At 34.8% G+C, this 22,050-nt stretch overlaps 1 protein-coding gene across 3 annotated transcripts in view; it reads right to left on the bottom strand.

The window, feature by feature from the left end:
* Positions 1–3,258: 3,258 nt before the first annotated feature.
* The window catches only part of NUP58 (nucleoporin 58), a 40,248-nt gene continuing 21,456 nt past the window's right edge, over positions 3,259–22,050 (bottom strand). For 2 of the 3 annotated variants that reach the window (XM_008021761.3, XM_008021762.3), the window contains 7 exons: positions 20,800–20,879; positions 18,824–18,942; positions 18,329–18,411; positions 14,116–14,317; positions 8,625–8,723; positions 6,939–7,034; positions 3,259–5,701 (listed from right to left, as the gene is read on the bottom strand). In XM_008021761.3, the coding sequence (XP_008019952.1) occupies positions 5,532–5,701; positions 6,939–7,034; positions 8,625–8,723; positions 14,116–14,317; positions 18,329–18,411; positions 18,824–18,942; positions 20,800–20,879 (849 nt within the window). In that variant the 3' untranslated portion in view covers positions 3,259–5,531. The remainder of the gene's footprint in view (positions 5,702–6,938; positions 7,035–8,624; positions 8,724–14,115; positions 14,318–18,328; positions 18,412–18,823; positions 18,943–20,799; positions 20,880–22,050) is intronic. The other variant, XM_073012938.1, reaches the window with a different exon arrangement.

Below are 22,050 nucleotides of genomic sequence, written 5' to 3'. Positions count from 1 at the left end.
ATCTCCTGACCTCGTGATCCGCCCACCTCGGCCTCCCAAAGTGCTGGGATTCCAGGCGTGAGCCCCCGCGCCCAGCCAGGTTCTCTTGAGCTTTTTCTAAAGGGCCTGTTGAAGTTTATCTGTGCCAGCAAGTCTCACTTGGTCTGGGAATGCGAGAGGGGAGTCATACAAGCCTTCCAGGAAAGGCTTTCTTGTTAAACTTCTGACAGTTCATAAAATTCAAATAGTCAACATTGCTCTGCTTACCTTTTCCAAGGTGGACATAACCCCCCACCGCCCCCATGGCCCAGCTGCTGGGATGACGATTTTCTCCATAAACCTCTTCATAGGGAACCAGCAGGAAAAGGTCAAAGATGGACTGGACAAGTCCAGCTCTTGCTTCTTTTTAACACTCTTTACACCACAGATATTATTCCCTCTCCTTTTAAATCACATAGATCTAGGTACTTACCTTACTTTGCCCTATCTGGTCTATCACATACTTGTAGTTTTCCCCATAGGAACTGTGTAATCACACTACCTTCAGGGCCTTTGTTAGTCATGAAAACCAGCATGCTATTCCTGTATCAGAGACAGGCAGTAAAACATTGTGCTTTGGAATTAAACAGATCTGGGTTTAAAACCCAGACCTATGACTTAGCTATGCGACCTCAAATAAGTTCCTTAACGTTAGCCTCAGTTCCTTCATCTATAAATTGGGTATTTCTGCTTTATACGGTAATATTCAGACTAAACAAGGTCAAGTATATGAAGTGCCGAGAATGGTACCCAGGACAGACTATGCACCCAATAAATGGGGATGTGATGTAAGAAGCAAAGAGGACTTTGTGCAGGAGATTTAAGTTAGGTATGCCAGCTCAGACTCCCCAGCACACTGGCTCATCTTAGCAAGGCCCAGAATCCTGTGACTGAACAAGCCTGTCTTGGTGTGTGCTTTAAAAAGTGTGGCAAAGTCAGTTTTATTCACAGAAAAGGTAGGACATTAATTCGGATTTACTATATGATCATCAGAAAGGACAGGTAAATTAACTGGTTGTAATAATGTAAACGACCTCATACCTACTACGGGATAAAAATTTGCGCTCAAATAAAATCAAGATGGTTAGTAAAAATAATCGAACAAGAATCTAATAAAAAGTTTGCTAAAAGAATAAAAGACCCAAGAAACGCATATATCATGCTGTGCTTATTGTTGTCAATTTCCCCCAGGACATATTATTTTGTGTAAATCCAATAAAAATCTCAGTAGAATTTTTTGAAGAAAAATCAAACTCAATAAAGTACAGACTACAGTTCATCTTAAAGACTAAGTGTCCTAGAGTAGCCTCCCCACACAAAAACAAACACAAACAAAAAGGATAAGACAGAGCAGCTTCCTATCAGGTATACAAATAAAGTATCTGGCTACAATGATTAATGCAGTGGGTTATTGGCGCAGGAACAGCTAATGCTTCTCAAGTGTCAGGGCTTACACTACCCAAATGCTTTAGATTATTAATATAACCACCCATGTATATTATCCTCATTTTCCAGACAATAAAGCTTAACTCTAGAAAGGTTATGTAACTTGCTTAAGATCACACATGGTCAAGGCAGGATTCTGAACACAGCTGACTAGACATACCTCTCAGGAAAAATATTAATACCTATTATCTACAGAGGTCCTCCAAATCATTAAGAAAAAACCCTAATTTCATATAAAAATTGTCAAAGGATATAATAAGCAATTACACTCACATACAAATAGCTGGTACACGTTAAAAAGTTTGACCTCACAGACTTAGGATTACAATTAACTAGGACCACAAAGAATACTAGGAAATGGATATACATGCTGGTAGGAGTATATATTTGTATAGCATTTTGGGAAGGCAATGTGACATTAAAAAACACAATTTATATGACTTTTCAGCAATTTCTTTCCAGAATCAACCCCAAAGAAACTGAAATAGTCAAATAAACCTAACCATCCATCAACAGAGAAGAGCTGGTGTGGGATGTGTGTGTGTACAATGGAATACCGCACAGCCACTAAACGGAATGAATTGACTGGGCATGGTGGCTCACACCTGTAACCTCAGCACTTTGGGAGGCTGAGGCAGGCAGATCACCTGAGGTCAGGAGTTCCAGACCAGGCTGGCCAACATGGTAAAACCCCATCTCTACTAAAAATACAAAACTTAGCCAGGCATAATCATGCCTGTAATCCCAGCTACTCGGGAGGCTGAGGGAGAACTGCTCGAACCCAGGAGGCAGAGGTCGCAGTAAGCCAAGATGGCATCACCTGGGCGACAAAAGTGAAACTCCATCTCAATAAAAAAAGAATTAATGGCATTCGCAGCCTGGATGGGATTGGAGACTATTATTCTAAGAGAAGAAACTCAGGAATGGAAAACCAATCTCTAAGTGGGAGCTAAGCTATGAGGATACAAAGGCATTAAGAATGATACAATGGACTATGGGAACTTAGAGGGGAAGGGGTGGGAAGAGGGTGAAGGGTAAAAGGCTACAAATTGGGTTCAGTGTACACTACTCAGGTGATGGGTGCACCAAAATCTCACAAATCACCACTGAAGAACTTACTCATGTAACCAAACACCACCTGTCCCCCAAAAACCTATGGAAATAAAAAAAATTCAAATAAGAATTACATTTCCTAAAAAAACACAAAACAGAATAGTTGGAACAGATCATTGTACACCCATTCTATGGGACAGTATGTAAAAAGTAAATCTATATGGACACAGAAAAATGCTGATGATGTACCAATAGAAGGGAAGAACAACAAGTCCAGAACACAGACTTTTTAACCCATTTGTTAAAAAAGTAAAAAGAGGGATCTAAGAGAATAAAATGTGACAAAAAAAAATCAGAGAGAATATAAAAAAGAAAAATAAAAGTAACATTTATATACTCTTTAAGACACATTTAAAAGGGTCTACAAGGATACATATCAAACCATTAGAGTGCACACTAGGAAATGGAGGGGAATTAGGGCCTCAAAGTTCAAGGGGATTTTTCCTTTACTCAATATTCTTCTTTATAACTAAAAATGTTCACGGTTTTTGTCATTTTGAGAAGACAAAAGCAAGTGAGAAATAATTTACCATTTTATGTTCACTCTTCTGTTTAAAAAAGGGCAAGATGTATAAACCAATGAAGGGAATACACTAAAACCCAACCGGAGAAGAAAAGAGCAATAATAAGAAAATTACATATTAAGAACAGCTACTGACACCTATAAAGAATCAAAGCAACTGACACAATAAATTTTATTGTTTCCATAATAATAGGCTCTAGACAAAGACAATGGAGACAATGACAACACATTTAAACTCCTATAACAAATTAATCTTACAAATTTCCAGTGGCTCAACATATTAAAATGCAAAATATATAAAGAAAAAAACAAGAAATATAAATATTCAGATTTTTGCAGTACAATGAAATGTCTTTTAAAAAAAGTTTATTGTAATTGTGTATGTAATTCTGACAGTAATTCAAAACACAAAATCACACCTTTTCCCTAACTTCCCACAATCTGGATCTGGGGATTGCAATATTACAGAAATATGCAAAAATAAGCTTACTGCTCAGAGATAAATAATTTTCCTTATTTCAATGCATCGATGCACAAAAATTTCAATTCAAAAAAGCCAATCACTGCTATATGCAGATAAATAAAACAGATTTGACAACACTTTTATAATCAAACCCAACATTATACAAAAAATGTGTGTGCGTGAGCACGTACATGTGCGTGTATGCAATGCCTATTTTAGAAAAAAGGTGTCTTGATGAAAATGATTTTGAAAATAGTCACTGACACACATTATATACAAAACCTTTTATATAAAAAATTAAACTATTTTCAATGAAATTCCATGTTCACATCCTATCTGAAAACTGTAATTGAATCATAAATAGGTCTACTAATGGTTTCTCTCTGAAATCATGGCTAAGGCAGTTCTCTTTCCAAGGGTTTTCTTTTATATCCACCTGACGTCACTAATACTAATACTAATGTAGTCAAATACACAGATGCAACCTGACATGCCTATGCGTTATTACCTGGAGCTCTGTTCACTGTTATAATGGGAGAATTTACAGTTGCTACAAAGAATATTTTTCTTGTTTAAAATATACTGGTTTCTCTATTCCAAATTAAGCACTTACTTAAGACATTAAGAGGCTGAGAAGCCACTCCATTTGGTGTCAATATCAATAGCCCTATAAGAAAGAACTCTGTATTGGAATAGCTAGAAAAGGTCTCACTAAAGTGAGAACTTTAGTGCATCCTTCACCTGCATAGAATCAGTTTGGCTAATAGCTCTTTGCCCCAGAACACCAGTCTGGAGTTCAAATATGCTCCTGAAAGTTCATCTCAGGTAAGAAAAAAGCATCTCACAGAAGCAAATAAGGACACACAGGATAATAAAATTGTTAAAATCTGTTTGATGAGTCTTACAGCATTCCTCATTTGGAGGGGCTGCTACAGGTTAAGGTGGAAACAAAAATGGAAAAGGCCGGGGCAATAAAGTTGAGTTGGCCAAGTATTTACGCCACTAACCATTTCAATAAGTCTTTAAGCAAACAACTGCAATGACCTGGTACCTCTAGCTCATCATTCTACAAGCACTGAGGATATGAAGCTTAAAAGGTGAAAACTTGAACACCCTTAGAAAAGGGGAACAGTCTGAGGCAAAAGTTGTAGGCCTGTAAGTATGTATTTTATTTTCATTATTTTGAAGACAGAGTTCTGCTCTTATTGCCCAGGCTGGAGTGCAGTGGTGCGATCTCAGCTCACTGCAACCTCCACCTCCCGGGTTCAAGCGATTCTCCTGCCTCAGCCTCCTGAGTAGCTGGGATTATAGGCGCCTGCCACTATGCCCGGCTAATTTTTGTATTTTTAGTAGAGATGGGGTTTCACCATGTTAGTCAGGCTGGTCTCGAACTCCTGACCTCAGGTGATCCACCTGCCTCGGCCTCCCAAAGTGCTGGGATTACAGGCGTGAGCCACCATACCCGGCGTAAATATATATTCTATATGCACACACAACTGTGTGTATTATTCTGTATATATTTACATACATATTCACAAGATGCCCTGCAGTGTAATTCAAAAGGCCTTTATCAAGGAACAAATTGATTCTAGTATAGGCCCTAGAGTTCACACCATCTGTATAAGAAACAAATGTGCATGTATTCACATAACGTAAACCTCATCAACAAAAACACTAGGTTAAATAGTGTTAGGTTAATGGTTTCTAACCATTATCAATCACTGATGTAATGAGAACATTTCTTACACTGAGAATCAAACTAAAAAGAAAACACAACTGGACTTTAAATTCACAAGAAAAAAGATGTTCAGTATGGCAAACATGAAGAAAGTTCAAATTCCAGAGTAGGGAAAAATATCAAAATTTTATAAATCTCCTGGGATGCAATTTAATTACTGCATCATTAGAAAAATAGACTCATAGAATGAACGGTGCTGTTATGGATTCTCTCAACACATCAACCCATGTTTATCTTTTTCCTCTTTTGTTTCCAGCTGGAGGTTTCTTCAACTGAAGGAGTTGTCCTCCTGTTCCAAAACCTGCAGAGGCAGGATTGGACACCCCAAAAGTCAAACCAGCTGACGCCGTGATGCCAGGATTGCTGAAGTTAAACCCAGATGTACTTGAGCTGCCAAAGCCTTATGTTTAGGGAAAAAAATATTCATATCAGAAGTTGAATTCCAAAATCAAATATAAAAACAGGGAGGAGCAGTAAATTTCTATCTAAAAGAATACATAATCTGTAAGAAATGCAAGTATCTTAAAGCCCTAAATTTCTCACATGAAATTTTAACAGGAAAATTTAGCTAACAACTAAGTGGCACCTTGAAAGAGTTTAGTGATGCAGGCCAAAAGACAAACCTTAGCACAAATAACTAAAATCTATACAAACTTCAAATTGCCAGAAACTTTCCTGTTAATTAAATATGTCAAGGTGCCTTCCTCCTTAGCCCCAACAACATTTTATCCACACGTAGAAGAGGGACCTTCACATATCTGGACCTACCCTTGCTATCCCATGCACTCCAGGAAAGCGTCAACCCACAATATTCAAGACAATGAACAACAAAAGAGCAGTACTCACTGTTTTGATTTAATAAGAGCTTTTGCAAAATTAAGATCTAGTACTACTACTGCCTAGTTAACTAATACAGTATTTTGATTATAATCCTGATAACATGGAATCCTATTATTATCTTCCTCCACTGGAACTGCTGATTTTAAACACTACTTATATTAAGTGGAACTTCCTTTAAATTCTCTAAATTTAAACACATCTTTCACAGTATTATGTCATTATATTAGATATGGTATTTGTCCCTAAGCACTGCACATTAAAAGAAGCCATATTTACCAATATAAATGCAAAAGTAGATGAAATCTGGAATTTCTAATAAGAAGAGTCAAAAAAATTATACCTATTTCAAAAATGAACAAGGAACTAAATTAATAATAAAGATTTGGTATTCTCAAAACCAGAGGGACTCTGGAATAGAAATCATTCTCCAGGATGAATTATGACAAGAAACTTGGTTAAACTTTCACAATGATGGGTTCCTTTTTGCAATAATGAAGAAAACGACTTAAGCACGAAGTTAGTCACTAGGGTTCAAATGAATCTCTACTTAATTAGAAGATATAATTAATTATTAAATCAAACTAAGAAGTCTTGTTAGAAATATTTTACAAATCTGCCCTTTAGTTTATGAGAGAGATAAAGTAAAATGATTAGTTAGGCTTGCACACTTCATCCAGGGGGTAAAAACTGAATCAGGGAGGGAACTTTTTGGGTTACTGGAAATAACAACACATACTTTTAAATTAAATAATTTACACCTTTAAATTTGCCTGAAATCCAGGCAGAAACACACAAACCTGCACTAAGACTTCCTGAGGGTTTATTTGTTGTTCCAAATCCAAATGTGGAGGCCCCTGTGGTGCTGCATCCAAAACCAGAGCTAGTTCCAAATCCTAGTGGAAGGGTAATAGAAAAATATACAATGGCACATAAAACACAGGTTAAAGGATATGGACAAGTACAACCAAAAATCATCAGAGGTCTAATAGATACAGTGTTGAAAAACATGGCCTTATTAAGGAAATCTGCTTACTCCTTTGCATGAGACTTTCAGAAGAACCAGACTAATTCTGAAATAAAACGTTTACATCTATTTAGACTATGTTTGTGACCCAATTTTTAAAGAACAAGGCCATAAAAAAGAAAGTATTAGTATTTTCTCTTTTAAATGTGCTAGAAAATTTTACCCACCATTCAAATATTATTTTAGTCAGTTATAAACATTTCCACTTTAGGGGTATTTCATTTCACAAATAAAAGACTAAATACATTAATAAGCATGACATGCACAACAATGTAAACACTAAATACTACAAGGTTATTTTACTCTGCTCTTTCCCAAAACATTTTTAGTTAATTAAGAATCTGTACCACTGAAAAACTGCATAACTATAGTCAAACACTTTAAATCTACTCAGTTTAACAGTAGATTCCTGCCATACTACCAGCCAGTGTAACAGTGAAAAATTGGTGGTGAGAAGATCATGGTTTTTCTCTTAACAATACTATCTTAATCATTTAAAAAAGAAGGATTTTTCATCACACAAAGGTCATGACATTCTCAGTACGTGAGGACTAGTTTCCACTCTCCTAAGAGCCAGGTGCTCTACAAATAAAGTTCAAATGCTTTTTCGGTTACTTTGCAATAGCTTAGCTAAAATACTGAGTGTGACAGCATCATTGCCTCTAACAATAAGAAATGTGATGGCAAATTAACTCTAGATTATAGGAATTATGCTATCTGCCATGATTCTAATAATTCCTAATTTAGAACAGTCTCTATTAAACAACCATACTAGCTTATAGGTCTCCTGTCTTATATTTTAGTGGAAATAAGGGCAACTTATTCATTACATTATAATGTACCTGTGAAAATACAACCAACTTTCAGTTATCCATATCAAAGAATTGTGAATGTATTTGTATTTAGCATGTTTTTGCAGAGGACTTACCTTACTAAACTTATGAAAGTATTATTAAAATAAGCTTAATTGCTTATGTAAACAAGTATGTATATAGGCAAATTTGCCAAATGTGCTTAGAAATGGACATGAGTTTAGCTGTTCAATTCATAATAATTTCCCTAAGTACTCATTTTCAGAAAAAAGAAGATACTGATTAGGAGAATGTATATCATCCAGAAGTAGTTCAGACTCCAAACTAACATTAAGACTATTAATTTTAAGATTTTTAATTAAGATGATTAAAACTATTCTCAAGTTCATGTGTCAGCATATTGCTCTGAAAACATGAACATGCCTACCACTTAATTTTAATACTTTATATTTACTATTCACAGAAGATGGAATGATACTAAATCTAATATTAGAAAGCAATAATTATGTTTGAGAATCGTTTTTGCCAGATGGAACCTTAACTTCCAAAACAGCAGCAGATCCTCTTAGAAATGTTTTTTTTTTACAGGCTAGTATCAATTCAAATATATAATAGTTCAATGAAATATTAGAAAAGTTAAAGTGTACCTCCAAGGTTTGAAGAACCTAAGCCACTTGATTGCAAGCCAGTGCCAATGCCTGAGCCGAATGGCGTTCCAAAACTAACTCCCAGAGATGGCTGTGGCCCTGGTATAAAAAAAAAAAAAAAATGGGGGGGAAAAAAAAACAAATTTGCCTTACTCTTTCAAGATTAAAGATTCTTTATGAAATTATTTTTAAAATGAACAGTGATTACTTTTAACTGATTCCATTTGTTAAAACTTAGTTTTCAGGATGTCTCTCCAGTCTCACTTATCTATCCAAATTGATATATCTAAAAATTAAAAAAAAGATTTTAAAAAAATTAACCTGTTCAGAACTAGACAATTAAAAGAGGCTTACCGCAATGAAAGATGAATGTTAGTTTAACCTACTAAATAATTTGAAATCTTTAATGTATCATAAATTATAGTTCCTTTAGATTTACTTCTAGAATTATTTTAGATCTCCTCACTTGTTTCTGATAAAACTAGTTGGTATAATCAGTAAGCGGTTTTTAATTTTTTTTAATCAAGTTTCTTAGTGTTAGAGTCAAGTCTCAACTGATGAAGAGAGACTGACACTAACATGGCAAAACTATCATGTTATTTCATAAGAGTAAGTACCCAAAAAACTAGGCATGATTTCTCATATGAAATATAAATGATATATACAATAAGTAGATAAAAAACAAGACAATGTTTTATTTTATTAAATTTATTGTTCATTGTAAAGCAAATCAATTACACAGTAACATGACAATTCCAACTTGTTCACAAAAAGTGATAATTGAGTTCTATTCTTAAGCTCTGCTACATTACACCACTTATCACCTGATTAAATAAGGTAATGAACATTTACAAAGGCACCGCTGTGTACCTTGACAGATTCAATACATTCAAGATTTCAATTCAGAAGTTTCTTTCCAACGTTTTGGAAAATGTACTCAGAAGCAGAACGATTAGTCATCCTTTTCCCACTTGTTACTTTAAAGATTTTGGCTGAGTTTGTTTGGCAAGAATAGCATCAAACTTACTAGCCTCTCTTTTAAACTACTATTTTTTTTTAAACTAAGCAGAATACAAAAATCTAAAAATCTCTCATTTGGATAAATAATTTATGAAAATTATTCAATAAACTTCATAGTACAATCTTCAGTTTTGTCTTTTTCAAGCACAGTGATCAGTGCATCTCAAAGTTGAGGGAACTGTCAAAGTAATACACACATTAAAATTTAAATTTTTAAAGAAATCAAAGCCTTCAAGTTGTCCAATGAAGAATGAGGTTTGTATATTAAAAAGGTAGTGTAAAATTATAAAGCATTTAAAGAAAAACAACCGAGGAACTACATTTTGCTACACTGGGACAGAAATTGGACTTTTCGAATAGCTTCTACCCAGAAAATAAACAATAACTAATAGCAGCCAGAATTCTTACACTACTATTAAAAAAATAATTAACATTTTACATCCAGTTTGAGATCAATTTGAGAATAAAATACCTGCCTAGCAGCTCTTTTGTAAAATGTTACTATAGGAAAAAGAAACCAAGCATATTATTATACTTTCTGATACCTAACAAAAAACATAAAAAAACACATGTTCAGTTTAACATTGAGAGACTTGTGTGTCACAGGTTAAAAGGAGGCACTGCTGGTGGAAGACCCTAAAGAATAATGCACACCACAGCCCTCAGCCTTGTAAGTCATAAGAGTTACTCAAATAGCATGCTTTTTGTTGTGTGTGGGTCTATTGTTAAGAGCAACAGAACATAAGATTTTTCTAATCATCAATATTCATAATATAGATAATCAAGAACTATCTAATGATGACAAGACTTTTCACTGCACATCAGATACATGACATTTTTAGTTTTGTACCTTCACACAAATTCTGAAGGCAACATCATTTTAAAAACTCATAGGCAAATGTATAACATTTTTTAATAGTAAAAACTCATGATAAATATCTCCCATGCCAAAGTACTAGCATATATTACACTCTGGCCACCATATATATTAGTTTCACTATTAGAAAGCAGAGTCTAAATCCTTCAGGCAAAAGTTACGTAAACAATTCAAGAAGTCTGCTTTGAAATCTGAACTGTCATTCAATGAGAGGTTCTTATTTCCATAAATAAAATTAAGTTAGTAGTGATATATATCAATGACTGGCCAAAGTGAAATCTTCATGTAGAGTAACATTTTACAAAAGTTACCATATAATATATTCACACACAACAAAACCAGGTTTAGCACTGTAATTCATATTTTCCAGAATAAATTCTACTTTCTTAAAAGTAAAACTGCATTAACAGAAAAAGGACTAAAGTGCTAAAAATATTTTATAATTTTCCATGATCACCCAAAATGCCTAATGTAATTAGTATGGTTATTTCTAAGTCACATTTTAAAATAATTTTTCTTTAAAAAACCTAAAATGCCTTTTCCCCAGTTTGAAAAGTTTTACTCTTACTGATTTAATGGGGAATGTTCCTTTGGTTATTAAATACAACAAAATCACAAAACCACAAGAAACTAAGATGAAATACTTAACGTTTCCTATTTAACACTACACCTTAAATGTCCAAACCTACACTAAGCTAAAAAGTAGGAATTCCTAACAAAACGTCTTGGCTCTCCTTAAAACAGCAGCTAAGTCACATAAGAAAAGTCTTATTATGTAAACATCAAGAACTCTTAAAAGTGTCAAAACACAACAGCAAAACTCAATCCCAGTACATTGCTAAAAAACCTATCCTAAATTAAAATTATACTGAAAAGCCTAATGTAAATGTCTTCAGTTTTTCAGGAGGCTTGGGAAGCACTTATAGACAAGTGTCAAGTTCTGCCAACATGAAACTACGTTATCCACGTAATGATGCTCATGATTTCGTACACAAATAGCCTGCTGGATTTTTAATTCTCTGCAGCCTTCAGAACAAATAACTGTAAATCACACATGCCTAAGCCCTAGTATATAGATTTTTTCATTTAAAAAAAACTGAAGAAAGACAAAGAAGTCATTTAAGTCTATTACTCCTCCTCTGAGAAAGATACAGAAGCCACCTTCAGAAGGCAGCAGTCTAAGAAGCTATTTGCTCTGTGCCCATATTCATGTTAATAAAAATTTCATATGCAAATAAAAGCAAAATCCCTCTGATAAATCTTGTATAGATAAACAATGACGTATAAAAACAATGCGTAAGCTCTCTACCTTCATCTAGAGGGTCTAAAATTTGTTACTGGCACTTAAAAGATTTCACAGAAGTCACAGAGCATAAGGGGTAACTTATGGGGTACAAAATACCATTCAATAAATAGGGACGTTTCTAAATGTATCTAACAGAGCTCATAAATCTCACATCATGGTGACATGACTAAAATAACTAAAATTTTGACTGGGAAGGCCTGGGAGACCTTTAAAGAAACAAAGGGAGAAAGAAAAGATAATGTAAAATTGTTATCACTATTGTTTAGCTTCTCAGTTCTAAGAATTCATACAATTCAAAGCGAAAACACTGTAAGGTTATTTAGGTTAATAAATTATAATTTCTGCTATCTGATTAGAAAGCCCTTACGTGGACTTCAAAATTTCAGGGAAGAGTGAAGGCAGTCAATTTCCCCAAAGCCTGGCAAATGTCACAGGCAAAATTAAAGCCTATGAGCAAAAGGCTCAAGAATACACCAAATTAAGCTGATATTCTCAACCACCACAAAGGACAAAGACCAAATCTATATTGTCTACCTTTGCATTTCCCGAGCCCAGCACATAGTAGGCACTCATTTAGAGAATGAACACACATCTCCATATGTCCACGAGCTCAAAATGTATGAGTGAAAACCTATGAATTTCTCAAAATAATACTGTCTAGATAAGAAAGTTAAACACACACACACACACACACACACAAACCCTTGACAGGAGGTTTTGCTTCAAGTTTAGGTATTTATCATAGAATATATTCACTTACAACATAACTTTTTATATAACTGACATTTCTCAAGTTTTATTTAATAGAATGGAAATTCACTATGTTTAAAGAGCACTTAACCAAACCTACACTTATCTACTTTAGGATTAATACTGGCTCTAAAAAGTAAACTAGTACTATGGTTGGTTTGATTAACTGGTTAAGTAATAATGAGAGCTGATGGTCATAATTATGGGATTGATTCCTTTTAAGAAGTATCAATCCTCAAAGGAATCAATCCCATAATGACTTTTTCCCTCCGTAACTTGAGAATGCAATCCTACACTCCACTCAGTTAGACAGCTACCAGACAATGCTCATGCGAGCCACTCCTCACACGGGTCCAGCCATGGAATATGGAGGATTTGACATAAATCTATCAACCCTTTACTTATGGCAAGTCAATTCTGTCATCTCCAAATGTGAAGAACAATGTTTTAAACTGCCAATAGTGAAAACCAGAGAATGCTTCCCTAGTATAGGTAGCCTGAATGCAATCTAAATATGTATTAATTTTTTTTGTATTATAATGTACTATTGGACTATATGGAACTCTCAGAAAGACACATGCTATTGAGTAATAAGCATTACTAAGAAGTTTATGATGATTAAAGCAAAAAAATCTGTATCAATTAAGACTATTTTTCCATCTCAAGCTTCAAACTTGACAAAAGGGATAGCAGGATTAAGATAATTATTAACCTCCGATAGACAAAGGACCAAATAAAACACTATAGAATGACCACAAAAATGTTTCTCTAATTAGAAGTGTAACTAAACCAAGGAATAAAACAATCTGCTTTCCATGTCACCAATTATTTTCATCTGTTCAACTTCTCAGTTGCTCCTTAATGTGTAATCTACATCTCAAAACATCTTTCTCCTGTGCTTAATGTGCAATCCACATCTCAAAACATCTTTTTCCGGCTCTTGCTGTTCTGTTCACCTTGAAAAGGTACAATTCTAGCATGTATCTTCTTCAAAAGTTGGTTTAGAGGGCCTGTATTCTGTTTACAGTCAACATACATACAAACAAGCCTACTGATCTTCAACATAACTTCAGTCAATAAAAGCATACTTCGTCCTGAATGTGGGTAATCGCTATGTATGAGGAAAATGAGAATGCACCATCTATCAGTATCATATATGAAAAATTCAATGTAAGGATGGATGATCTCTGACTTTAAAACAATAAATGGTACAGTCATGATTTCAGAATCTAATGTTATTCTTAAATGTAATTCACTAGTGAAACACCATATTCTAAAGGGCATTTATAGCAATACAGCAAATAACATTAAGTAAGTTCACAATATTCAGTATCTAATTGATGTATAATTATTGCTAAGACTACCCTGCCTTTTTTATCAGGTATGTTTATAATTGTGTCCATCACAATTTTAGATTGTATTGGAACAGCTACTCATATAAATTTCTTCAGTGCTCACACAAATGGAAGACTTATAAAAACGCACATAAATGTTCTGCATTGGAACAGTAAGAAGCTATAACTTGAATGCGTTCAGACCTGTAGCAGGCTGTTGCTGCTGTGTAAGTGTTGCAGCCATGGCAACGGCTGCTGCGTTTGGCATGGTGCTGAAAGGGGTGGGTCCAGTAGTAACTCTGGGTGTGTTCTGCCACTTCTTGGCTTCTGCTCGCCTTGTTTCAAACACATCAACAGCATCTCCCAAGAACATTTTCCTGTAGCCAAGGTACTGTTCTTTCAGAACCTAAAGAATAAAAAATAAACAAAAGGCTAAATGAAGTTCCACATTGACTATGGTAATACACGGATGAATATAACCATAAGTTACCAAAGACACTGCCAATATTATACATTCAATCTAAACTGCAAATTAGAGTGCTAATAATGCACTTTCGTGTAGGAAGTGATGAGTTCAAGAGTTCTACTGCTCCCTTGAATAGTTTACTCCCTATCTTTACAATATGCTTCCTAAAATACTGTCTTTGTGAGGCCTTGTTTGAAATAAATCAGCTATGCTTTTAGACACAGTAGTATCTAAATAAACCCTCCATCAATGTGAAGATGGATGAAAAGACTTTAAAAATAAATATTCCAGTTTCTCAAGAAACTTTCCCCTCAAATGTCCAACCGTTTCATAGTCTTTTGATTAAAACAGTTAAAAAAAGAAAAAAAAGTCAGCACTAAATATATATATTTTTAAATACATTTTTTAGAAGGCCTGGGTAACACATGCTAAAATAAGGTGTTGCACCTCAGCAGAATGCTTGGAGGGTATCATGAGGGCTTCTACTTCATTGCTATTATTTGACCAATGAACAATGAGACTTGATCCATGTTAAAGTTATGAACCCAACCACCCACCTCAAAGAAAAAAAAATGAGTTTATATCTCCAAAGAAAGAAAAATTTCCAAGTTCATAAAGTGAGCTACTTTTACCCAATGCAGCATCTGCCTTGATTAAAGCCATTAACAAGCAACAATTCTGTTTCACTTCAGAATTATTTTATGCTTTCATTGACGATTTAGCCTAATTTAGATAGGTTTTTAACACTTTTTGAAGAGACACAGATTTTTCGTATTTCTTACATTTCTTAGCAGAAATTAATAAACATTAGGTTCTGATTATAATCAGTACAGCACTTAAAAATCTTACTGTTGGCCGGGCGCGGTGGCTCAAGCCTGTAATCCCAGCACTTTGGGAGGCCGAGATGGGCGGATCACAAGGTCAGGAGATCGAGACCATCCTGGCTAACATGGTGAAACCCTGTCTCTACTAAAAATACAAAAAATTAGCCGGGCGAGGTGGCGGGCGCCTGTAGTCCCAGCTACTCGGGAGGCTGAGGCAAGAGAATGGCGTAAACCCGGGAGGCGGAGCTTGCAGTGAGCTGACATTCGGCCACTGCACTCCAGCCCGGGTGACAGAGCAAGACTCCGTCTCAAAAAAAAAAAAAAAAAAAAAATCTTACTGTTGTTTACAGTATTTAAAAGCTATCATCGTCCTTTTTGTGTGGCTGTCAGTGTTTGATGTTCCAAACTTTGCTACATTTATGATGTATTAAAAAAGGGGGCCTGCCAAGAACTGGATATTGGAGAAGATATAAAGCCAGAATCAAGACATATGATGTAAGAAAAACAAGCATGACTGATCTCGTGCAAATCTACCCTTCCTTTTCCTGAGCAAGCATCAGTATCCCATAAATTTTAGTTCTACTTCAGATAATGGAAAATAATGATCCACCTTAGATACTTAAGACCATTAGTTGAAAGAAACAGGCTGGCCACAGTGGCTCCCACCTATAATCCCAGTCCTTTGGGACGTCTAGGCAGGAGGACTCCTTGAGGCCAGGAGTTAAGATCAGCCTGGACAACACCAAAAGTCCCCCTCTCTACAAAAAGTTAACAAATTAGCTAGGTGTGGTGGTGCGTGCCTACAGTCCTAGCTACTCAAGAGGCTGAAGCTGAGGCGGGAGGATCGCTTGGGCCCAGGAGATTGAGACTGCAGCGAGTCATGATTATGCCACTGCTCTCTAGCATGGACAACAAAGGAAGCCCCTGTCTCAACAAAACAAAAGAAAATAATAAACAAACAAAAACCTTGACATCAACCATGATTTATAAAACAAATTGCTAAAACGTCCAAATGTGTTAATGTTCCTAAGGCCTGGCTGGATAAGATAGTTAATGCCTGTTTCAACAGATTACCTAATGAAAAACGAAATGAACAAAAAAATGTCTTGTGAGATTTCTATAAGAAATAAAGAAGCCTAGAGCTTAGTTTGCTCACTAAACTAAGCTAAAAATAATGGCAACATACCAAATCTGATCATAAAATATTGTTTGGTTCTTGGGAATATCCTTTTGTTCTTGGGTTGCTTAAAGAGTAGGTCAAAATTTCACGTCTGCAACATTTATTTAACATGATCTAGGGCAGTTTTATGTGGTCTTCATCTCACTGCTTTATGGTCATATTACCGAAAATGATATATTTTCCAAACCAGAGAGGAGAAAGTGCTGTTAAAAAAAATAAATAAATAAAGTATATTTACACCTGGCATTTGCTCTAAAATACTTCAAGGGGTAAAAAAGCATTTCCTGTGGAGCAAGTTTGGCAAGGTTCTGATAATGGCTGCAGTTACGTAGTCATACCTGGGCATTCATTATCACGATAGCCTCCTTTTGTGTACATTTGAAAGATTTCATAATAAAAATTAAGGAAAAAAATTCTGCACAATGAACTTCTAAGTGTCATACATTAATTTTACTAAAAAATTAAAGTAACATTTATTATAGACTAATAAAATTTTTTAAAAATCTGGTAAAATTCCTCCTTTAGAACAAAATTTAAAGATTTGGGTTACAGTTTTAAATCTACTAACGCAAAAGGTCTAAAGTGCACTACCATTTCAAAAACAGTGTAATTTAAATGGTTAACTTAAAAAAAAATTCTGTTACTATGCATGAGATCAAAATAAAAATGAAAATGTTGATAATTCCAATTAAACTCTATTCTACACAGTTGGTAATTTATCTAGACTCAGGTTTGGCCACCTGAATTTTAAAGGTTTTTTTGGACCACATATACTCTAAGATTAAAGAGTTTAATTACATTTGCTCAGTTAGTTAGAAAAGATGTACTTACATTTAATATTTCACTTAAATACATTTTCAAAACTAACGTTATTATATGAGAGTCAAAATATTCAGGCTGGGTGCAGTGGCTCATGCCTGTAATCCTAGCACTTTGGGAGGCCGAAGGAGGAGGACTGCCTGAACTTAGTACTTCGAGACCAGCCTTTGCAACATGGCAAAACCCTGTCTCTACTAAAAATACAAAAAAAAAAAAAAAAAAAGACAGTGAGAGTCAGTCTAAATATTCAGTGATAAATCATTTTATTTACATTATTTAATAAACACAAACAGTTCCCTGCATTTAGAAGGAAGAAATGTTGTAAGCAGGGTTTTAATGCAGTGGCCAATAAACACTTAAAACACACATAAAATTAACGTAGTATAAAATCATTTTGCTACTAAGAATATTCTTTTTTTTTTTTTTTTTTTTGAGATGGAGTCTCGCTCTGTTGCCCAGGCTGGAGTACAGTGGTATGATCTCGGCTCACTGCAACCTCCACCTCCTGGGTTCAAGCAATTCTCCTGCCTCAGTCTCCCAGGTAGCTGGGTCTACAGGTGCCCACCACCACGCCTGGCTAATTTTTGTATTTTTAGTAGAGACAGGGTTTTACCATATTGCCCAGGCTGGTCTCGAACTCCTAACCTTGTGATTCGCCCACCTCGACCTCCCAAAGTGCTGGGATTACAGGTGTGAGCCACCACGCCTGGCTAAGAATGTTTATTTTCTATAGTGCTATTTATAGTGGTAAAGAAATAGAAACTACCTAAATATCCAATAGAAAACGGGTTAAACAAACAATGTATGTACAAACACACAACAAACTCCTACGTTAACTATTAAAAATGATATTCAGGAAATATGTGTATTAACATAGAAAGTTATTCACAATACACTGCTAAAAAAAAAGCTGTAATAACAGACTGTACAGGGTGCTTGGATCTTTTTTAAAAGAACATATACTATCAATCATTATGTCTGGGTATGTTATGGATTAGAGTAGTTTTCATCTTTTCACTTATATGTAATTTTAGCTATTTCTGTACCAAGAATGGATACATTTGTCCCCAGATGAACAAACACTTGGATCTAGATATCCAGGTAGATAAATGGGCAATGAAAACTTACCTTTACATTTTCATGAATAGACTGAAGTTGTGCCGCTAAAGCTACAAATGTTTGATAAATTTTCTGCATAGCCATTGACAAATCTATAAAAGAAAATTACATTATCACCCAAATATATATATATATAGAGAGAGAGAGAGCACAATCCATTTTACTTTTCTATTTGAGTCCAATTTTTGGCATAGTTAACATGTAGGAGAAAAAAACTCTATCAATGTTCTCATGTCTAGAGAACATACAAAGTAGTAGACTGGGAGAAGAATGTCTACAACAGTAATCTGGGGGGAATGCCCTAAGATTTCTGCCCTTGTTACCACAGTAGCAATTCATATAATAAAGCATATTACATTTATAGGGAATAAAGGAGTAGTAAATGACTTCTAAGGGAATTTTCTTAAAGGGGCTACCAGTAGTTATCCAGAATACCTATTATATAACCACATCTATCTCCTACAAACAAAAGTTCAAAAAAAATGACCACAGTAAGTATGTTACCTTGAGGGGTTATATGTGAATTATTTGCTTGAGTGGCAAGATGGTTTTCTAGTTCTTCAATCTGCTGCCTGTACTGCTGAAGTTGTACCTCAAATTGCTGAACCAAGATTCTGAAGTAGCTTTAAAAAACATTTAAAAAGTCAGATGAAATGTTTTTTTAATTCAGAGTGACAAATCCAAATTAAGGAATATTCTGCAATAATGTAACAGTATTCAAAAGTATCAAGGTTATCCAAGGAAAGGAAGAACTGAATAACTGTGATTGGAAGAGATTACGGAGAAATTACAAATGCACTGTGAATCCCAAATAGGATGCTGAAACAGAAGTACATTAGTGGAAAAACTGGCTGAATTTAAGTAAGTTTAGTAGTTTAGTTAATAATATTGTACAATTTTAGTTTCCTGTTCTTGGTAATTATACTATAGTTATATGTTAACATTAAGGGAAGCAGGGGAAGTGATACAAATAAATTCTCTGTACTACTATTTTGGAAGTTTTCTGTAAGGTTAAAATAAATTTACAATAAAGTAGAAACATCTACCAACCAGACTGCAGAATTAAGAATTTATAGTTATTTTATCAATGACATTTATAATCTGAGAACACTATAGTATACTACAGAAAGCACATGTAATTATTGCTACTTTTCTAATAAATTTACTCACAGAGAGTGCTAGGTAGATTTAAAAAAAAAAAAAAAGTATCTTGAGTAGTATACAAAGGAATCTGAATGTTTTTCAGTAAAAAATGGACAACCATGAAAGCATTTTGCAAAATTAGCTCTGATGGTAGTATTAAGAATAAGACAGAGGGATAAAACAGTAGAGGAAGTCCAGTGAGGAAGCACATCCCATGCCAATCTGAGTAAGAGGAATATCATGGTCATTATGAATTTCCTGATTTTGAGAATTGTTAAGTATGAGAATATCCTTATTTTTAAGGAATATCCACTGAAGTACTTTAGTATAGTGAACATTATTTCTGCAAATAACCCAAACTGGGGGAGAAATGTATATATACATTTAGAGTGTGACGAACAAAAATATGGTAAGAATATTAATATGTAGGAAATTGGAATGAAAGACATACAGGAATTTTTAGTTCTCATCTTGAAACTTATCTGTAAGACCAAAATTATAATAAAAAACTAAAAGAATAAAATAAGTAAGGGGCCAGGCGTGGTGGCTCACATCTGTAATCCCAGCACTTTAGGATTTAGGAGTCTGAGGCAGGAGAATCACTTTAGCCTAGGACCAGCCTAGGCAACACTGTGAAATGGTATCTCTACAAGTTAATTAATTAATTAATGGTGAGGGATCAGGAATCAAACAGATCTCCACCACTTAACTCACTTTTGCATACCTCAGTCTCTTTATCGCTAAAACTGGAATAACAACAGCTACAGAGGTCTTGTGAAATATGAAGGTAAAGCATGTAGAGTCCTAAGCACACTGCATGGCAAATAGTAAGCATTTGGTAAACATTAGTTATTATTCTCTTCATCAACATGGAAGGACATAGAGAGAGAGACAAGATGTATTTTACATGTATGGAAACCAAATGCATATACAAGCTGAGTGATGTGATTGCAGGTTGGTTTTTTTCTTCTACTTATCTATATTTTCTACTTTTTCTTCCAGAACATGTATTACCTATGTAAATGAATAATCATAATTTTCCATTACCAGCAAAATTTAGTAAAATGGAGTAGACTCTGTAAGTAGTACGTACATGAAGTATAAATGCATAATAGTGGTGAAAAGCTCAGATCTTAGCCTTCACTTACCCTGCAGTAAAATGGTGTTAATGGAGATAAACCTTTTTAGGGTTATTATGAAATTTAAAATCCATGTAAAGTGCTTATTAGCTCAGCCTTTCCACATAGTATACTAAAAATATTTAGTTTGTATACTATTATTACTGTTCTGCTTTCTGAAAGTGAGAAACATTTGTTTTTAAAAATCCAGCAACTTACTCAGCAGGAGCTGCATATTCATGTTGAAGTCCAGGTGGTGTCTTCTGGGTTCTTAAAGCTATTTCAGCATTCTTTAACTCCTAATATACCAGAGGGTTTAAAAAAAAAAAAAAAAAAAAAAAGCCAGTTAAGAGTTAGGTTAAAAATACCACACTAAAAAAAATATTCAGTCTCTGGACTGAAACTTCAAACAATACCTTGGAGGTTCATGCTGTAAGAACATATTATGGATGAAGCTGCTTCACAAGTTGCTAAAACCTTTCAAGAGCAGATAAATTTGTTTGTTTAACAAACTTTATGATAAAATTATAAGGAGCTGTAGATCTATTTTTAAAACTATGCTTTCTGTAGGATTCATGAAGTGAATTCATAGACAGTGTAAAGATTATATTACCACTTAAAATCTTTAATATAAATGCAGAAAATGCTTTTTTTAAAGGCAGGTAGCAATAATAATGTTGAGGCTGAGTCAGGCACAATTAACATTTGGGTGCTTGCTATGTACCAAACACTATGCTAAAGGTTACTTCTCAAGGACACCACTACAATGCAGGCAATGTTTCTCTTTTTACAGATGAAGAAATGGATTTACAAAGCCATTAAGTAACTTGCCCAATACCATGTTGCTAGAAGACCGGAAAACTGGATCTTTTAAAGCTTACACACTCAACCATTCTTATATTGTATTCTACAATTCCAGCCAATGTTTTTTCAAGATTAGTATTCTGTTTACCCCCTTACATTCCACATTCCTGTCATTTCACTGTATTTTCGAACTCTATTTAAGTATTCTTTATTTCACAAAGAGTTACTTTAACTTTATATTCCCTGTAGCAACATCTCTCCCTCATTAAACTGCCAACCTGCTAAGTTGATGACTGTTTTTTTTACATCCTTTTCACTCAACTCAGGCTTCCATCCGACCCCACTCCAATACAAATACACGTGTAGATGATTCAAGACTGACCCTTGCTACCACTCTAAGCACGGACTCTAGCCAGGCCCAGACTCTAATAACACTAAACTGCTTGCAGATCATCAGACAAGCCCATACCCTCATTCATGATACTTTCCTCTTTTTCAAGACTCAATGTAAAGGTATTCTACACTGGACAGATGATAAAAGTGCCCACTTGAGGCCTCTGTGCCCCTACAAAACCCTTGTCCCTGGATCATATCACTTGATGGATTTAACTCTCTCCCTAATCTAAGTCTTGATCCCTAATGCCTGCTGAAGCGCCTGGCACACAA

This window comes from Chlorocebus sabaeus, chromosome 3 (assembly GCF_047675955.1).
Source record: "Chlorocebus sabaeus isolate Y175 chromosome 3, mChlSab1.0.hap1, whole genome shotgun sequence".
NCBI classification, from domain to species: Eukaryota; Metazoa; Chordata; class Mammalia; order Primates; family Cercopithecidae; genus Chlorocebus; species Chlorocebus sabaeus.
This window is presented reverse-complemented; position numbering and strand designations above follow the sequence as displayed.